Here is a 19,783-nt window from a genome sequence, read left to right on the forward strand (position 1 = left end):
CTAAAGAGCGTCACCTGCGCGCCAACCCGGTCTCGAGTCTCACTCAAGGAGTTCCGGAAGGATAAATGGAGGAGTGACGACAGTGCAAGATGAGAGAAGACCAGGCCTGTTTATGTTTGTGCAGCAGTCGTCTAGTGAGGGGCTGCCGCTTTACTTTCTTTTTGATGATTAAAGTTGTGTTGAACGTATAACAAATTCCCCCTCCTTCTTCCCTGAACCTTTAACATTGTTACAGAGGCTTGTAACCATCAAGCAAAAAGTAATAGCATATTTTTCTTAAATGATGAATACATGTGCATCAAAAACAGTTTAAAATGTTTTTTTCAAAGTGAAAGTTTTTATACATGATGAATGATTGATTAATTCATAAAAATCATTACAATTTTGGAGTGTCCTTTCACTTTCACTTACGCAAGTGAGACTGGAATTACTGACGAAAGTTCAGAAACGGTTCTTTCTTTTGGGAGACAATAACTTTATTTGTCATGCACTTTGATCTTCAAAACTTTGCAGACATTTTACATTCACAAACAGCTTTATAACACACTGAATTAAAGGTAATATCCGAAAAAGCACAATAGGGGCACTTTAAAGGGAAAATTCACCACTGATAAAATAGGCTTTCAATGAAACGTGGCTGCCAGTGCAGTAGAAAGGCAAAAAAAAGTTGAAATCTTGCTACCTGACTAAAGAAAAAAGGCTGTCGTTTTTCTTTTGCCAAATAGGTAGAAAAACAACACCCATAATGCACCTGGCATGTTGATGTCCAAGGCCACTCCCAGTCTGCTCCTACTGTTAGGCTTGAAATATACCGCCTTCAAATATCGACTTGCTTGACTAGCAAATACTCCTTACCAACCAACTTGTATTGTTCCCTGGTACACAAATTTAAAGAGTAAACGTTTATCGGGAGAGTTACTTTAGGTTTCCAGTGAAGGATCCAGTGCGTTGAAGGCAGTGGCTAAAGGAAGAATCGTAAATGAGAGAACACTGTGACTAACTCTACTGTCCTAATCATATTTCATTCACTAAATCTTTGCATGCCAATAAAGAGACATAACAAGCAAGTTCAATATCTTAATATCGAGAGAAGGTGAGACTGATTTCTGGCAGATAAAATGGTAACTCTTTAAAATAATCTTCCGTAATTTGTGAAATACAACCGAGAACCCATCTGCGATATGTTATGCCCTAAATTAATACATGATTAACTAACTGTATTTTTCTATGTACATTTCTGAAATGCACTTTCTGTAAAGCTGCTTTGAAACAATATGTATTGTGAAAAGCGCTATACAAATAAATTTTGAATTAAATTGAATTGAACCGAGTGTAACAGATTTTTGTGACTTGGTTTTATGCATCGGTTGTTCACTGGATTTTGAGATATGGGAATTGCCCTAAAAAGTAGAGGCAGATGAGCGTGAGCTTGTAGGGGCGGGGTTTAAATGGACTAAATGATTGGAGAAGACCATGTGTCACCATAGAGAAATCTGACGGTTTCACTGGAAGGTCCAGTTATAGGCAGTGGCTAAAGGCTGCAAAGAATCATAAATATGGAGAGAATGCAAAGAAAATTCTGAAGAACCTCTACGTTTGTAGTTGCCATTTCAAACTGGATGACTACAAACACAATGTTTTATACCAAACCGAGATGAAGAAACCTTAAAGTTAATTAGGAAGAAGAGGAATGGGGAGCACCTTCTGCCCAACCCCCCAAAGCAAAATACCATTGCGTGCCAGTAAGAAGGGTGTTGCCATAGTATTTTTACCAAAATGCTGTTTAAAGAGTAGACAAAGAAAGTGCAATACAATTTTCTGCGATAAACCTACTCATAAAATAACAGCTTCTTAATAACCCTCTGTCGATCAGACTGTCTCTGGGCAGGAATACATAAAATGTGGAAATACAATCTGTAGTTCACAAAAGCCCTAGAGCTAACAAAACACGTTTGGCTTTCATGGAAACTACAGATTGCCCTTCCACAGCTCGTCGGAAGTTTGTCAGTCTAGGTAACACATAGAAAGAGTATACATTGTTAATTAACATGTACTACCGACATTATAACTACCAATAATACAAAGTAGGTTAAAATTTGGCGAACTTACACTTTGCTGAATGGGAAGTTTTACTCTATAGAAGCAACCAAATAAACAAGATGTAGGCTAAGAGGATGTTTCTGTTAAACATATAAACTACTAAGTGATTTTTTTTATTTTTTTTAAGAAATTTCTATTTTACCTAATAGTCCACTTCCATTGCCTCCCAGTAGAAAACCACAGACAGCTTTTTACCAAACAATAGTAGTTATCCAGTGAGAAAAACAGATTTGCCTGGAAAAAAATATAGGCTATGCAGAAGACCTAGACGACTGACGTGTCACACTCAGGACATGTTCCTCCAAGTATCACACCAAAAACATGATCTGTTTACACCTCAAAGTCCAGTCTTAAATAACCACGTAAAAAAAAGCATCACCAAGAATTCTTACCTTGTTATCAACACGTCTCCATTTCGCTAAATAACCTCACCCAACCAGTGCGTGCAAGAGAAACCAAGGAATGTGGCTTAAACCAGTGAACATTCATTCCGGGTTTCATAATGCAGGTTAATTGAAAGAGAATGAAGTTTATCAATTGCAAATCAAGCGAAAACAGACTTCCTGTATGACAACCGTCTAAAACCCACATGAGTGGCCCGTCAAGAAAACAGCCAGATCTACTAAAAGTCAATGACTGTTGAAACGAAAGTATAGGCAGTAACACAACACCACATTTTACACTTCTCAGGTCCCTTCTTAGCAACTAAAATAAGTATGAGAACAACTTCAGCTATTTGTGCCTTGAGGCTAGCATGACAACATGCCACAATTAATGACACTGAGACATAACAGTACTGAACTGTGTGCTACAATTAAATCAAAAAGCTTCTAATATCAAAAATGGTGACCGTGGTGGACTGGTTTACCGTCGGGGACTAAAGCAGAAGGTTGTTTAATTACTCAGATTAGTAATGTAGTTTAATTCTTCACAAAGCCCTTAATAACCTCCTTATCTAAGAGTACAAACCTTCTGCTCCCCTTCTTCCACCAAAGGGAATAGCCTAACACTGGGTCACACTTAGCTTATAGAACCACCGATTCATTAAGAAGCTTACAGGAAGGCAGTTTCTTTTGAGGATGTTTACCACTAAAAGTGATGAAGACAATTGAGTTGTATTGAAAGACTTACGGAAATCATAAAACTGTTTTTATTAAATGAGGCATACTCTTTGTCATGAGATATCTTCGTTTGTGAGGGTTAAAAGTAGTGTTCTGGCAATATACTTTTGAAATGGCACTATTGCCATCATAAAAAGTGAGCAAGTTAAACTTGATTGGGATATTTTTATTCTGCTTAACTACCAAAGTTCACAGTAAACGTACAGTTTGTTTAAATAGTCAACCAGTAAACTATAGGAGGGAGTAAGTTGTGTCAGTAAGCCACAAGAAGAGACCAAAGCAGACAATGTTAATTGAATGTGACTTCCTGTGATGTGTGGTTTCCTGTGAAGATTGCCATTCTCATAAAGACGGCTAAAATGACAACTTTAGACAATGGCTATATTATGTACTTGGCAAGTTCATGTTCAAATTAGGGCGGTCAAAAAGAATGTGTTCGTTTCTGCAATTAATATTTTCTCTTTAACATAGAAAAAATATTTAACGCAATTAATGCAGCATCCATTTTTTTCCCCTTCTTGAAGTAGCTATGCTAATGTATACCAAATAAGTAGGAAAACTTATAATGCCCTGGGAATGTTGCCGTCCTAGGCCACTTCCACCTGGCTGTCTGCTATGGATACTTTTGAACAGAGTCAAATACTGCCTTGCTTTAGTAGGAAATACTTCTTAGCAAACTTTTAGTTCATATTATAGACTTATATTGTTCCCGGGTGCAAGAATTCAAAGAGTAAACGTTTAACGGGAGAGAGGATCCAGCGCGTTTGTAGGCAGGGGCTAAAAGCTACAAAGAAACGTAGGCTAAATATGGAGAACGGCGCGACTGAAAATCTGACAAAAACCTAAATCTTTGCTCCTCCCGAAGCAAAACGCCATAGTGTGCAGGTTTGAAAGCTGTTGCCGTAGTGTTCATTTTTAACATAATGCTGTTTAAAGAGTGAACATCGTACGATACTGTTTTCAGTGATAAACCTACCTTTACAATAACTCTGTAAGACATTTAGGTCCGAACTAGTGGTCGACCAATATACATCGCCCAGTATTTGCCATTTTTTAATTATCAGAGTTAGGCTACTATTAGTTTACTGTCTTTGTTTAGGCTAACAGTTCAGAAAAAGGTTGAATAAAGAAAGCAAATGGTAAATGAAAAGTATTACAGCACTTGCTTTCTATTATTAATAATAGAAAGGCCCCTGCTATAATACTTTCTCATATTCATCCATGTGAATTGGATTTGGACAGGAGATTTCTGCTGTCACTGGACAAACATGAGCAACAATCTTTAAATTCTTGATTTTAAACCATGCTGCTCTATATCCAGTTGGCCACTGTCATATTCATGAAATATTCACTGTGTAGGCTACCTGTTCTTTATTTGAGAAAATATGATTTCCAGTGGACAGACTTACAAGATTTACTTCCTTTTTGTCCATGCTTTTTACAATTTCTTTATTTGAGAAAAATCCTATAGTACTACAGAATCAAGAAGATGCTCCTTAAAGTATACTTTTTTTTTCAAGTTTTCTTCATATTGATTCATTCACAAATTATGTATTTCTAATTTAGTAACTATTACTGAAAAATAAAAATAAATGACTTTGCAGCATGTGCTATTTACTATCTTTAAAATATATATTTTTTTTTTTAATAAATAGTGTAATATTATATATAACAGCTTTATATCCCTGCTCTCTAATATATCGTCATTGGCAATCAAAAAATGTAAAGTCTATTGGTTGACCATTGTGTGTTGCGTGGCGCCTATACACGCAATGTGAAATATTTAACAATGTGAAACCTGCAGAGGTAGAAGGAGGGGGTTCGACCAAGCAATCGAACCAAGTCTGAAACCAGCTTAATAAAACCAATAATGAAATCAATACCAAAAAACACAGCAATTCCAATTTCAACGACAGCTCAAAAGCAAAAGCCAGGTCCATCTGTGAAAACACATCATAGAGCTGTAAAATAACCACTGTGCTGTATAATCCTCTCTCACCCATAACACAATTAGGCTGGTTAATGCACATCAGTGGGAGTTTAGCTCAACAAGGATTTGCTGTGTGCAACAGAACAGCTCTGTGGGGGCACAACTGCTTGAATAGCACTTCTGAGCAAACTAGCCGAGGAATGTGATGCGAGTCCTTTATTTGAGCGTCTGAAGAACAGGACACCAAACATAACATGTAAACAAAGTCAGCTTCTTCTCGTGACCGCGATTGCTTTATGTTAACAATAACATAATGGCGATCAAAGACACATACAAGTGTGTACTTCAATTGCAATTCAGGTTAAATGTGCTCTGGATGTTTCTTACCACATGTTTTAATAATTGCTGCCATCTCATCCCAGTGGTTGTGACAGTTCTCCCACAGGAAATGAGTAGCATGTTGCTCAAAATCCAAAACACTGTTCAAATCCAAAACATTAGCATAGACTCCCAGTTGTCAATGGCAGAAATTAACTAAAACATAGTGAGAATAAGCAAAAGGACTGTGAGTTAATTTTCATTCTAGGCATAGAGTGGCCACAAAATATATTTGCACACTTGGTTTGTGTCATACATAACTGGATGAATTGCATTATACTGCATATTATGTATTGTATTATAACAAATATCAAACCGAGTGGAATTTATTTTAAATAAACCCAGAACAAGCACACTTTTTTGTTGGACTTTAAATTATGAATGATGGACATGAACGTTTGACAACCAGAAGATGGTTGAATAATATTTGTATTTATATATGTATCTATACACAAAACACAGTAATGTTTAGTCAGGGTAATTCAAATAGTTTATGATAATTAAATAAAAGAGGAAATTCAAAAAGGATTTTTCCCAATCATTGTTCAATGAGATGACCAATTTCCTTATGCACAAAGCCCTTCTCAGCATTCCTCCACAATGCACATGTGACACAATCTAACAGAATAACATTACATACTAATAATATGCGATTGTTTGAACTGGTCAATGTGAATAAACCGCAGTTTATCTGGTCCCTTATCGTACCGCTGTTGTCAAAAGTTTAAGAAGAGTGTCGGGCGACTCTTTCTTTGATTTCAGATATAACACAAATTCACACATCCATAACCACCACAAATAACATTTACTGACAGTTGACAAACTGCAGAACACATTTTATAGGCTTACTGAACATGTTCATTGGCTTTCCTGTGCTGGTGGGACGTTAGCCGCTGCTAGCGCTGCACTGCTAATGCTGCCTGGCCTTTTCCTTTGGAAAAACAGCAAAGGAATTGAATACAAACGCGCATAACCGAGACTCGCGGCACACTAAACGCCATTTACGTGAGAAAAAAATTGCGTATGAGATAGAAGAGTTCATTGGCTTACTGTAATGGTGTATTGTGGTATTTGTCCTTGTTTCCTGATTCCTCGGTATTCCTCTTTTCTTTGACTGGGGTTGGAGGAGTTGAGTTGGGATTCGGGAGGGGTTTCCGCTCACTCCAGTGCTACCACAGGCTTATGACGTTTACCGCACGACCCTCCGAGCCCTGCAACAATGTGTATGTGTCTGTGCGTGTGTGTGGTCAAGAATGAGTATTACTGCATTTACTGTATATATTTCAAAGTAGAAGACAGACAGGTGTTCATTTTGGTCATTGACACGAGGGGTGTGGAGGAGTAACTTAGGAGGCTGCTGCAGAACGGCTCTTGTCGAGATACACTACTGCTGAAGTGATTGAATATCCTAGTTTTGTACACTTTCGAAACACTTAACTTTAAGAGAGAACCAGTCACTCCCTCATACTCAGTGTGTTGAGATTAAATGGATGCTCAGCAGATGTCTGTCTGTCTGTCTGGGACACCAAATATCCGTAGTCTGTTTTCAGAGTAATTATAAAAATGTCCATTGGATGGCGCCATTTCGTCCAGATGAACACATTCGTGGACTTGACTTTTTACCCTTACAGAAAATTAACCATGGTTTTACTACAAGTAAAACCATGGTTATTGTGGTTAAACTAGTAGCCACAAATTAGCAATGGTATTTGTATAACTTTGGTTATACAAATGGTAATCAATCCGCCAAAAAACATGATTCCCTTTTGATTTTGGTCACTTCGACATTGTGCCGGAATCTGACGCTTTGGGGAAACATCTTTCAAAAAGAAATACAGAAACCTCATTGAATAACGCTGTTGTTCTACAACGGCCAATGGCACTCAAGCGCGCGAAATAGGGACAGGCTTGCTCCCTATATATAAGGCAGCACTGAGCGACATTGCCTCAGAATCTTAGGCTACGTTCACACTGCAGGGCTTAATGCTCAATTCCGATTTTTTTTTTAAATTCGATTTTTTTGCAAGGCCGTTCACATTTCCAATTAAATGCAACCTTTTGTGATCTCCTGTGTGAACGTGAAATGACCCAGAAGTGACCCACATGCGCAGAAGAGTACTCAAAGGTCAACGACGTCACTTGTTGTTTGCGGAAGTAGCTAAACTTTAACCAGAGCCCGTCTCTGCTTTAACTAACTGTGATTCTCTCACTCACTCACACACACACACTCACACATGAGTGCACGCAGCGACCGTTACACAAGAGCCAGACAGCAGCCACCTATCTAATATCAGATTCAGCACAAATAAGTTAACATAACGTATATATAATGGCCGTGGGCTTTTTTTTTAATTAACGGGCTCGTCGAGGTCGACCCGTTCGGCAGATTTACCTCAGCTCGACGAATATGCAGTCCATTTTCAAACCGACGACTACTTCAATGCAGAATAATGACATTTTTCGCGTATCAATAACGTGCGGGTCGGATACATGCGACCTGGCCGTTCAGACTGAAGTCGCATTTCAAAAGATCGGATATGTATCAGATTTGGGACCACATACCCAAGTGGCCTGGGTCGCATTTGAAAAGATCGGATCTGTGTCGTTCAGACTGTCATGAAAAGATCAGATACAGGTCGCATAGGGGCAAAAAAATCGGAATTGGGTCGTTTCAGCCTGCAGTGTGAACGTAGCCTTACTCTTTCAAGAGAATGCATAAAAGAAGCCTCTTTCAATGTTTAGTCAGCCCCTACAGTTGATGCTTCTGCACCTATCCTCTTCAGCGTTCCGGTGAGTTCTTCGAGAACCTCCTAGATAACATTAAGCAAGTCTAGCAGCGCATGTGCGGGTTCCATGATCTCCCATCGAGCTCCCGATGGGGCATGACACTTGCATCTTCACGATATAGACAGCGCCCCATCTCAGAGTGTCGTTCTGTCTTGTACAGAGCCTAAATAGCTCCAATAGCTTACTTACATTATCAGCCCTGCGCACTAGCGGCGAGCTGTCATAAACAAAGTAGCCTTGAAATTATGGCTTATTACTGTATAAACACCGGCTAAGCCTAGGCCTGGGACACACTAGACGATTTTCAAATCTTAACAGATTTTAAAACGGTTGTGAGACCGCAGTTCTCAAGGGTAGGGCAGTTTGAACCGAATTTCAGCATTATAATCTTCCGAATGCACACTCTTAAAGAGTTGTTCGGACCGCGAGACCACACACCTGTCGATTGTAGTAACATTTCCACAGTGAGACGAGATCTCACAGAAACTCGCAAGATCAAATGTGACTTGAGAAGAAAAACAAATGGAGGACGATCAACGTCATCAGCTGGTTCTCCTGGTGTGAATTTTATTTTAAGGGAAGGAAAACAAAGAATAAAAATAACATGAGTGATCTTCTTTCTTAATACTCCACTTTCACTGAAAAAGTTTCAGCTATACAAGCACGCAACATCCGGTTGGTGAAGCTTGCCTGCTCTCATTGGCTATCGTCAGAGGCAGCTTGATCAAGAGTCGGAAATATCAAACATGTTTGATATTTACGATTTGGGATTGTGCGGGATCCTACACAATCGGGAGCAGTAAAATAATCGTAATGACACCACACAATTGAGGATTTTTTGGACAAAAAGTATGTTGCGAGAAGCCTCGAATTGGGCCACATGAGATCGTTGCGGGTTGCAAATCGGGCCCAAAATCGTGCTTAAAATCTTTGTGGCCAGCCTAAGCCACGGTTTTCAGTAAAGATTTGCAGTGCTGTCTATACTAACCACCACAAATTCTGCCGCTCCCGCCACTCACTGAATTCCAATGATACATGCACCAGCGGTGCTGCTGTTTTCGTTAGGACATCTAGTGTTGCTTACACTAACCTCTACATACATCTGTGCTGCTGCCGTTCATAGCCTTTTCATGATATAGCAACGACTGTTGATGCTCTTCTCCTGAGGGAGTGTAGTGCTACTTGCGCTTTTTGCTGTATACCAGCATTGCCGCCATTCATAGCTTTTTCATGATAAACCACAGCTGTATTGCTGCTTCCATAAGGGAGTGTACTGCTGCTTTCGTTAAAGCCAGCTGTAAAATCCATACATCTGTTCAGACTGTCTCACGTTACCCTGCATGTTGGGCAACGGAGCCGATTGTCTTTTGCCATGACTATGCCTTTCCAATTAAGAAATGCAATAAAGTCAAAACACAGTGTGCCACTCGCTTACATAGTAAAGCAGCACCTCGCTTCAAGCAGACTGCTCTGTACTGAGCAAAAGTTGCTTCAGCTTCTGTCCAGACGCTGCCAGTTCATGGCAGGCTCTGCCTGGCATCTTAGACTATGTAAAAATTACAATGATAAGTGGATGTGCGCTACAGTTTATTCGCAGACCTCCTCGTTCCAACAGTGCTATGTCTGTTGTGTCAACTCAAAGCACCCCATGAGCAGAATTTCACACTTCTCACGAAATGCAAGATAAAGGTAGTGCCTCTCTAGGATCTGTGCTTCTAAGTGTTCGACCAGGTCCGGTACCTAGCAATACCATGACGAGGGTGACTCAACAAGGTCCACTTGGACTGTTTTGAAAGATGCATATTAACATATTCAGATAGCCCCTTGACACATACGCTCTCTGAGATTTGCGTTCAAAGGCATATCTCGCACATTCACAAGATACATGAACGCTCTTTGATTCTCTCCTCTTTTTGATTGATTGTGTGTTCTGAACTACCTCGGCGATTAGCTGGTTCTTGTTCATTCACCGAATGTGTTGCACAGCCACAAGCATGTGATCATCAAGCACCTTCATTGCTTGGTTCTTACGGTAAACATTCGCAAAAAAAACATGCACTCGCAATGTTTGAATTAGGGAAAACCCTCCCTTTGAAATGCTTCAAGGAATACTATGGGTGATAGCTGCAGCTGTGACAGTTAACAGACTGGCTGAAAGACTGTGTCCTGTTTCATGCTTGGCACACTGGTCTGCTGCGCATCCTGGTAAGCTGCAAATAGATGCAATGGCCCCTTGGTAAAGTACAAATATGTAAGAACGAGGCGTAACAATGTGACAGGTGTGCAGACGCAAAAACTCTCACGACGCACACGGAAAAGGCATGGCACATAAACTGTCTAGAAATGAGAGCAGTTCAACTAGCTCTTGAGTGTTTTTATGCTCTGTTTCATCAGACGATGGTGGCATGCATAAATCATCAAGGGGGTATCAACTCGCATCCCCTGATGAAGCTTGCCAGTCTTCTGTTGTGGGCAGATCAACATATCCTGTCCATTCGAGCTGTCCACGTCCCTGGCTGTTTGATCTGCGGGCTTGGACATGCTGTCGAGAGGAGGAGTAGTCCTAGGAGAATGGAGACTACACCCTCTGACACTGAAAATGGTTTGGAACATTTTCGGGCAAGCAGAAGTGGATCAGTTTGCGTCAACAGAGAACGCTCACTGTGCTGTTCTTTTCAGGTCACCCCTCACTGAAGCCCTTATTTTGAAGCCCACTGCTGGCCAAAAACATGGCCGAAAACTTCACTTGCTGAACTACTGCTTTGTCTGGAGCAGGAGCAGAAAGGCCTTGAGGCCGACACAAGTGGTTTCCTCTATCTGGCGAGCTTCACGCATTATCCCTGTGCACAACAAAGGCTCGCCTGCCCGGTGTGGGTCCTCAGGAATCTTTTGTTGAGTTTGTTGAGTGGGTGCTGGTGTGCAACGATTCCCCGTTTACCGTCTGCCCCGCCAAGAACTCACCAGGCCCGCTCCGACTCCAGCACCGCCAGAGACCAGCCATTCACCACCAGCAAACAACCCGACAGATGGTTTTAGAGCCCAACGCAGACCAGGCCTGATCGACGAGCCTGATCCACCGTGCGGGGAGTTTTTTTTGAGGAACTGATGGACATTTTCGAGGAGGATATAAAAGACTAGTTTCATAATCTCCAGAATGCCCACCCAGCCCACCTCCTCTAGCAGCCAGTTCCTCTACCCCACCTCTGCTGGTATCCTTCAGCCCCTCTACATCTCCTACATCATGTGTGGATCTGCCTCAGTGCTTCAGGCCACCAGCCTGGCTCAATCCCCTGGCTCCGCCTCCAGCCTCTGTGCCCATCGCTCCATCGCGGCCTGTTTACACAACAGCTCCGCCTTGGCTCCTCCCTCAGCTCCACCGGAAACCATCGGCCATATGGCTCCACCAAACTCTATCTCTGCCGTGGTCAACCTGCCTGTGCCTTCGACTCTGTCTGGCTCCACCTTCAAACTCGGTCCCACTGGCTCTGCCTCTGTCCTCTTGTTCCCTGGTTACTCCTCCGATGCTCGTCACCGCGCTCCACCTTGGTCTCCAGTACCATCAGTTTTGTGTGGGCTCATCGGCCTGTCATCTGCACCAGTGTCTCCATCTTCAGCAGCTCCATCTCCATCGGTCATCCCCAGGGTGCCTTCCATCAAGTCGCCACCATGGCTCCTCCCGCGTTCGACTCCGCCCTGGGGCCTCGTCCCGGCTGGTCTCTGGAGCAACATCTGGCTCCTCCTCCTCCTGGCTCCTCACTGGCTCCTCCCACCATCCCCTCCCTCATGGACTGTCATTTTTGCCCTGGACTCTTTTTCTTTTTCCTTTGCTCTATGCCCTCCTCCAGAGCCTCCGCCCTCCCTCCACAGTTGGACTGCTTACTGCACGAGGACACGCCTTCCCAGGAGGGGGCAAAATGTTACATGTATGGTCCGTCTCCTGTGTTTCATTGTGTTTTTGGTTCTGCCCTGTGACCTAGTTTGCCTCAGTCTGGTTAATTAATCATTCAGTTCACCTGTCACCTATTAATCATCTCATTAGTTCCTTTTGTTTTCTCTGTCCATAAAAACCCTGAGTTCTCCCTTTTTCTCTGTTCATCCTCATTTATATTAGTGTTTGGTTGTGCTTTCCTGTATTCTCCTGCAATTTTTTTATTATTAAAACCTGTTCCCTTGGATTCTTCTTCTTTGTGCACTTATTACAACCAACTCGTAACAGTAATATAAATACGCTTTAGAATCAATAGATACAATTAAAAAATGACTACATGTGAGCATACAATCTCTGTATACCTATATTATCAACTATATAAACTAACTTCATAACTTTCACTTGCACTGATATAGCAAGATATTTTCTTCTTGCTGTGTAAATGAATGTATATACTTCATATTTGTCAATCTCTTAACCTTCAACAGAAGAGAGAAGTGGCTCGTGCTAACTATCTTGCGAGAAGTGAATCGCAGTTTTGCTTGTTTCAAGGCATGTGATTGGCTATTTGCTAATGATGTAATGTCACACATTCATGTGCATGTGCTCCATGAACTCAGGGTCAAAGCCTGAGTTGACAGTGAAAGTTAATTATCAGTGGGTGCTTCTCAATATCCCTCCTCGTTTCCTCGCCAATCCGTCCTCCATCCTATGACCCGGAAACCGATGGAGTTCAGCCATATTGAAGGACATCTCGATTCTCTAACTGCACCGCGAGGAGGCGAGGAACAAAGAGTGAGGAAGCTTCCAGAGGAGTTATGAGCGAGGATGCACAGGTGTATCCTATGCGGAAGTCTTTCTTGTCGAGAAACCTGACGCACGTATAAATTCTCCTCCCCCTTCACATCTGTCACAATAATATTAATTTATGCGTTACCTTTGCAGTTTAAATAAATCATATATCACACATATATCAAAAGAGCATCTTGCTTTATCTTTATTATTTATTAATTTCTTAAATAACAAAACTTTAAGATTTTAGATCCTTTGAGTGCAGCTAATGAAGCAGTGAAGTGACACTCGAGTAATCAAGAATTTTCCAATATACAAATAAGCTTTCCTTCGATTCCTCCGTCCTCAATTTCTTTCCTTGCAGCCTTCCCTCACATCCTACAGGGGGTGGAGCTGAGACGCGAGAAAAAGAAGCGAGGAAAGGAACTGAGGATGCACAAATAAGAATTGAGAAGCACCCAGTGTCATGGTATAGCAACAAACCTGACTGGATTGGTTTGGTTTTGTCAGTTCAAAACTAATCCCATAACCCTGAGTTTGTTCAACAACAATCATGGAACGAGCCCCAGGGAACATGAAGGTCAGATATACAAGAATACAGAAAACAAACTACCATACCAAACACTGGGGCTTACAGAGCTATCAAGACACAGGTGAGTGTCTTTGGGAGTATTGAAGGGGAACTAAAAGAACAACAAATCAGAAACAGGAAACTAAATAAAGCCTAAAAATCCAGACAAGAAACAAGTAACACATGGCATTTTTCATTTTCATTTTGTTAAAGTTTTAGTAATTGTGTCTTAAATATCTCTATATAGTTTTTATTACGTTTTAGTTTATTTAACTTGAGCTATTTTAGTACTTAAATTAAAAGGAATAGTTCACTTGAAAATTAAAATTCTATCATCATTTATTCACCCTCAACTTGTTTATGACATGCTAAAGCTCGCTGCCTGTTTACATTATTGGTTTATTTATTATTGGAACATTATTGGTACTGCAGTTACTAAGTTACAGAAAATACTCAGCAATGGTGTTTACTTGTGAATTTGCACATGGTTTGTCTTAAAGCATATTAAAAACACCACATAGACATAAACAACATTAAAAACTTCAAGTTAATAACAAATTACTATATAAGGACTACAACCGTTGTTTCATTAGACAAGTATGTAAACTCACATCATTAGGCTATAGCAAAAATAAAATAAAAAATCCTAACAATTACAATAGGTTTTCAGCACTTCGTGCTTAAACCCCTAAATATGTTTTCATTAGGCTATTAAAAAAACAGTGAGTGCAATGTTTTATCAACATCCTGTGGACATCCTGTGTCCCCTAACGGTAGAGTGAAATTATGACACGCTACTAGTCTCGTGCAGTCACGTGATTGTCATCAGCGGTCCAGTGTGACGCTAGTCAGCTGACGTTCAGTCGACCTTCCACTGCAGGAGATACGGACATCCAAACATCTCCATCCGCAGTGTTTCAAATATTCCCCTTACTGAAGTATGGCGAGCCAGTCTCAGGGCATCCAGCAGCTGCTGCAGGCTGAGAAACGAGCCGCAGAAAAGGTCGCTGAAGCCCGTAAAAGTAAGTTGTCGTTTTGCTTGTCAACGCTACAGACAGGCGCTTAGCTAACATGCTAAATCATTAGCCTATAAAATAACATCGGGGTATATTAGCGAATTAGCTGGATTTAAATAAAATGACATGTCTCTTATTATTATATCATATTATTTCCATTGTCGACCAAATGGAAATGTGTACCGTTTTTTTCTTCTTCTCTGTCGTGTGACAGACTGCTCGGTAGAAAAGCCTGTATAATGGATTTTACACCATTTTTTGACATTTAACTTAAGTAACGTTATTCATTATGGCTCATTACATTTACACCGATGATGTTTGTAAAGGTTTAAAACACAAAGTAAATACGGCATCACCACATTTTAGCCTTTGAAATCAATCACTCTGTTGAGGAATTTTGCACATTTTTGTTGCTATTCATATTAGAGATTTCAGGATGGTTTTTATTATAGTGAAGGAAATAATGACTGTAGGTGTACTAAATATCTTTACTGGAGTGTGACATTGACTCACAAGACGTTCACTCAGTTCCTGTTTTTATATAGATTTTCTGCTGGTGGCTCTGATTTCCCATACACAAGAGAGGAATTTCCCTGTTAGAGCAATATTTGACTGCATTATAATTGTTTTCCTCTCTGTGTAGTCTATACGGTGTAATATAATATGAATGTACAGTGTTTCCCCTATAAATTTTTCCAGCAGCGGTGCTGTTACGTGCCGGAGGTTGTTACCAAGCCGCTCGCGGGGGGTCCGGGGGCATGCACCCCCGGAAGAGTTTTTTTTTTTTAATAACCCCTTAAACCATGACTTCTGGCAAGTTTTGTGGATAGAAATGTACATTTTGAGACATACATTTTGAGGCTCAAATGTAAGAAAGGGGCACTATGTCAAAAAAAAAATTATATATATATATATATATATATATGTATATATATATTACGGCTGGGAATCGATTAAAAAAATAACTAATTAATCGCACAATTTGCTGTGATTAATCGCAATTAATTGCATTTCCTCCAAACTTGTAGCCTAATCATCAATATTTAAATGTAGAATCACTAATTAAATCAAACACACAAAAAAGGGGGAAAAAAGAAAAATGTCCACACAAATTGGACAGAAAATAGCCCTATATTAAAATATAAAACATCAATATATTATTCTTCATTCAGTTCTATGCAACATACTCAGATTTAACAGATTTATTTTTTGACTAATTATCAAAATAAAGTATAGTCATACAAAGCTATTATTACCAGAGTATGTGATCAGAGCAGGTCATTTTACCATGCATGGCTATACCATCTCAGCAAGCAGAAGTCTTCTACTGAGAAATTTCATGTTATTTGAGCAGGACTTTGCTTTTCCAGTGCGTGATCGGTACATGATTGGAGCGTTTGGGCCGTTAACCACAGAGCAGAACCATAGGAGCAGAACGCGCATCGCAAACATGGAGTGGAACATTGAGCAGAGAGCGCAGTGCGCCGACACACACTCACACACACACGTGACGGAACCGAGAGCGCGGCGCAAACACGGAGCGGAAAAGACTCGCACGTGAAGTTACCAAAACAAGCTGCGCGAGAATGAAACCTTATTGCCGCCGAATACGGAGGGGCGGGACGGCATATTTTCCATAGACAGTAAAAAAATGGACACAGCGACCCCATAGACTTCAACGGAGAAAAGTTCGTACCGCTTTCTCCTTTGCACAAGCGCTTGCTCGCTCTCCCGTGGCGTCTGTCGTTGCTATACCAACCATGAACTGAGGCGCGCCTGAAAACCTTTTTACTGTCCATGCTGAAAACGCGCGCGCCGCGTCGCTTCTATTATGAGCGCACTTGCCGCGCGCCCACATTTGAAATATTTGCATGTGAACGGCGCCTTTTATGGCAACGTGTGTAAGTGAATGTCGTGATATTATTGATCATGTGAAGATTTTGCAGCGGCGCTGAAAAATACATTGTAGGGGAAACACTGATGTATTATTATGAGCATTGTGTGTGTTTTTTCAATAGGGAAGAATCGGCGTCTGAAGCAGGCCAAAGAGGAGGCGCAGGCCGAGATTGAGCAGTACCGTCTGCAAAGGGAGAAAGAGTTTAAGACAAAGGAGGCTGCGGTGAGAATTATACATTTTTTGATTCGAGGATCCATCTGTATTCTTCCTGTCAGTATTTCTGTATTTACCTGGGTGAAATCTTGTCAAAGATATTTCAGTACTGTGCTTTGAGGAATGCTTCAGGTGTCTGGTTATTGGCAGTTATAATGTCTTGCTTTTGTAATTTCAAAACTTCCACCGTTTTATTAACGTCCATATAGTCCGGGGTTCCGGGAGTAAAATCCCACTCGTTTTCTCCATAAGGGAATTGATTTTTTTAATGATAACTTTTAAACCTTTAAAGACAGATCTATGAGCTATGAGGATGTTAACAGATGGCATATGCTTCTGTTGAAGCCATCAGTACAAATTATTTTAAAAATATATTGTTTAACATTCCTGGTGAAAAACTCCCATCACACAAAAAAACTGTCATTTACCTTTGTCTTTTTGTTAGATTTTCTCATTTAGAAATCCAAGTTTGTAATGTTGCGATTCATCTTGTCGACGATCCCTATGGGAAAACTGAACAGGAAAAAAACTTTTGGAAAAAAAGTGGGCAGTCACTGACTGTTGCGCTTTATTAGGTTTATAGGAGAAAATCTCAAAGTCTTAATACAATTTTAAATAGAGCTTCTATTTTAAAATGTTAATTTTTAAATTGCATTATGGATCCCAGAAGTTACCAGCCTATCTTCTAAATTATTCATTTAAGGTAATTAACTGAAATGCCCCCCTGAGATTTGAATTAATATTATAACATTTCAATAAACAATACAATACAATACTTTTCTATGTAAGTAAGTAAAATAAAGCAATGAGCTAATGTGTGTTTTACTTGGCCACCTTACACCGGGTAAAATCAGTGTGATGCACACCTTTAAGTTATTGCTTTTACAACATTGTTCAATAAACAAGTACATTAAAGCAGTTCCATCATGGACCCCTAGGGGTCACACGTCTTCTTGAGAAACCTTTACAGATCCAAATACCACCATACTGCAATTGAAAGAAACATACTTGTGCATTAGTATCAGTTCTGAATATGTCCCATCGTATGGTCCTGCAGGCACTAGGGTCCCATGGAAACTCTGCTGTAGAGGTGGATAAGGAGACCATTGATAAGATGAAACACATCCAGGGCAGTTTTCAGCAGAACAAGGAGGCTGTGGTTGGCAACCTGCTGAAGATGGTGTGCGACATTAAGCCAGAGATCCACGCCAATTACCGCGTCGCTGGATAAACCGCTCTGTCCAACCACCACATCCGTTACAATCTCTAAAGGCCCACGCAGCGCTGAGACAAAGACTGCCACTGGACATATCACATGTTACAATCATAATATTAGCAATCGCTGGACTACACTTAATGAAACACTTCTTATCTGTTTTGCAACACATTTCCTGCGATTTCAAAAGATATTCATTGATACATATACCAATCAAGGGTCTTGTACTTTACACACACATTCCTGCAGTGTTTTTCATTTATTTATCTGTGATATAATCCAGTGCAAGTCTTTGTCTCGGCTCTCTTGGTTAACTGTAGTATTGTCTGGTTTATCAGAGTGAGCTTCTTTCTTTGTGAATGATACCTTTAAATGTTCGTATCTGTATCTTGATGCTATGTTCTTAATTTATAAGTAATCAGATGTTATTGTTTTATCTAATTGATGTATACACAGTTTAAATTTTTTTCAACGGCTCTTTTGTGACAAAGCTCATTGTCTCATACCATTATCTTAATGTAGAAATAGTAATTAAATTAGCTCCACAATTCCTCCCTGCGCTCTTGTTCTGTAAATGTAGATGGCATTCCTCTATTTGAACCTGCTGTGAAAATGTAATAAATGTCTCTGTGTACAAATGGATCCACACTGTGTTTTCCATGTGAATTTGTTCCACTTGTTTTTCTAGAACAATGCGGATATATCATAGTGAATATTGCTTAACTATGGTCTAGTCTGCATCTAAGTTAAGTTTTTAATAAATTCAGATGGCAAGAGTGATGGTTAAACGCTTTTGACTGCCAGATGCCGCTCATTCATCACAATTTATTTATTCTCGAGAACCAATTTACTATTTGAAGACTTCAGATGCAAAAACATCCAAGTTCGACGGACATTTTTCTTTTAAATGAGCATTTTTATCTGGCTCCTATGCTTAGGTTCAGTAATTTCACTTTGATGGCAATGAAAAGGTTACTATTTATTGAAATGCCTTATTTTCAAAAAATGTCACTGATAAAAACATAAAAATGCTCAAATTTTGCATGTTAAGTCTTCATTTATAAAATAATAACGTGCTATAAACTTAATACTTTAGATGGCTTCACAACACGATATTATATTGATTCTTTACGGAGAAAGTTCAGGCACACTTTTCTCGAAGAGCCAAATCTATATTGTATAATCTACACAAATTAATAAATCGCTACATTTCTTTTTTTATCTTAATTTTTTTCAGTGGTGTTAAATTATTTTGACTCCGTGACACATTTAAAGTAATGAAATTAAGTATAATTCATAATTAGTACACGCACAGGCTATATGTACAAAATCGCCGGGGGGGAAAAAACACTTGAAAACGTAAATAAAGACCCTCATAAATCTTGGTCAACATCATGAAACATCATACATAATTTTGCCATGTGGCAACGGAAGTACAGAAAGCCACAGTACTCTCGTGAATATGCCACATAAGGCCCCGGAAGTTTCTATTGAATGCGGTTGAAATCTTTTCAAAATACTTGGTTTTTAAATTCTCTTTATTTTTCATTCTTAAACCGAATGGTCAATCCATACTTGTGAATCAGCGTTGGAATATCTGGATGGAAAAGTTTTTTTTCTGACTTATTCTTTTCATTTTATTGTATTCTTAAGTTTATTTACCAAGGTAGCAACTGAGAACAAGCTTGTAATGTTTTTGTGTGTTTTAAAATAATACGAATTGTTTAAAACATGTTTAAAAATACCAAGAAGAATAACAAATTTATTTGTGTTTTTATTTTAATTTTATTTGACCTACAAGTAAAGAACATGCTAATAAACAAAATGTTCACTC

General features: G+C 39.8%; 2 protein-coding genes across 5 annotated transcripts in view; one reads left to right on the forward strand and one right to left on the reverse strand.

Annotated features, from left to right (window-relative positions):
* The window catches only part of fer (fer (fps/fes related) tyrosine kinase), a 43,351-nt gene extending 36,587 nt beyond the window's left edge, over positions 1-6,764 (reverse strand). The window contains exons 1-2 of one of the 4 annotated variants that reach the window (XM_081367066.1): positions 6,580-6,658; positions 6,379-6,460 (exon numbers count right to left, since the gene is read on the reverse strand). The gene's annotated coding sequence lies outside the window, so the exon portion shown is untranslated. Of the gene's footprint in view, positions 1-2,492; positions 2,748-6,378; positions 6,461-6,579 lie in introns of those variants that run through there. The other 3 variants (XM_081367063.1, XM_081367064.1, XM_081367065.1) reach the window with 3 other exon arrangements.
* A 7,607-nt stretch (positions 6,765-14,371) lies between these two features.
* Positions 14,372-18,587, forward strand: atp6v1g1 (ATPase H+ transporting V1 subunit G1). Its single transcript, XM_081366163.1, has 3 exons — positions 14,372-14,629; positions 16,642-16,742; positions 17,791-18,587. Exons 1-3 carry the CDS (start codon positions 14,548-14,550, stop codon positions 17,962-17,964), a joined length of 357 nt encoding a protein of 118 aa, XP_081222289.1. The 5' UTR covers positions 14,372-14,547; the 3' UTR covers positions 17,965-18,587.
* Positions 18,588-19,783: the final 1,196 nt, after the last annotated feature.

Source organism: Scardinius erythrophthalmus (assembly GCF_964197995.2).
Source record: "Scardinius erythrophthalmus genome assembly, chromosome: 5".
In the NCBI taxonomy this organism is placed as follows: Eukaryota; Metazoa; Chordata; class Actinopteri; order Cypriniformes; family Leuciscidae; genus Scardinius; species Scardinius erythrophthalmus.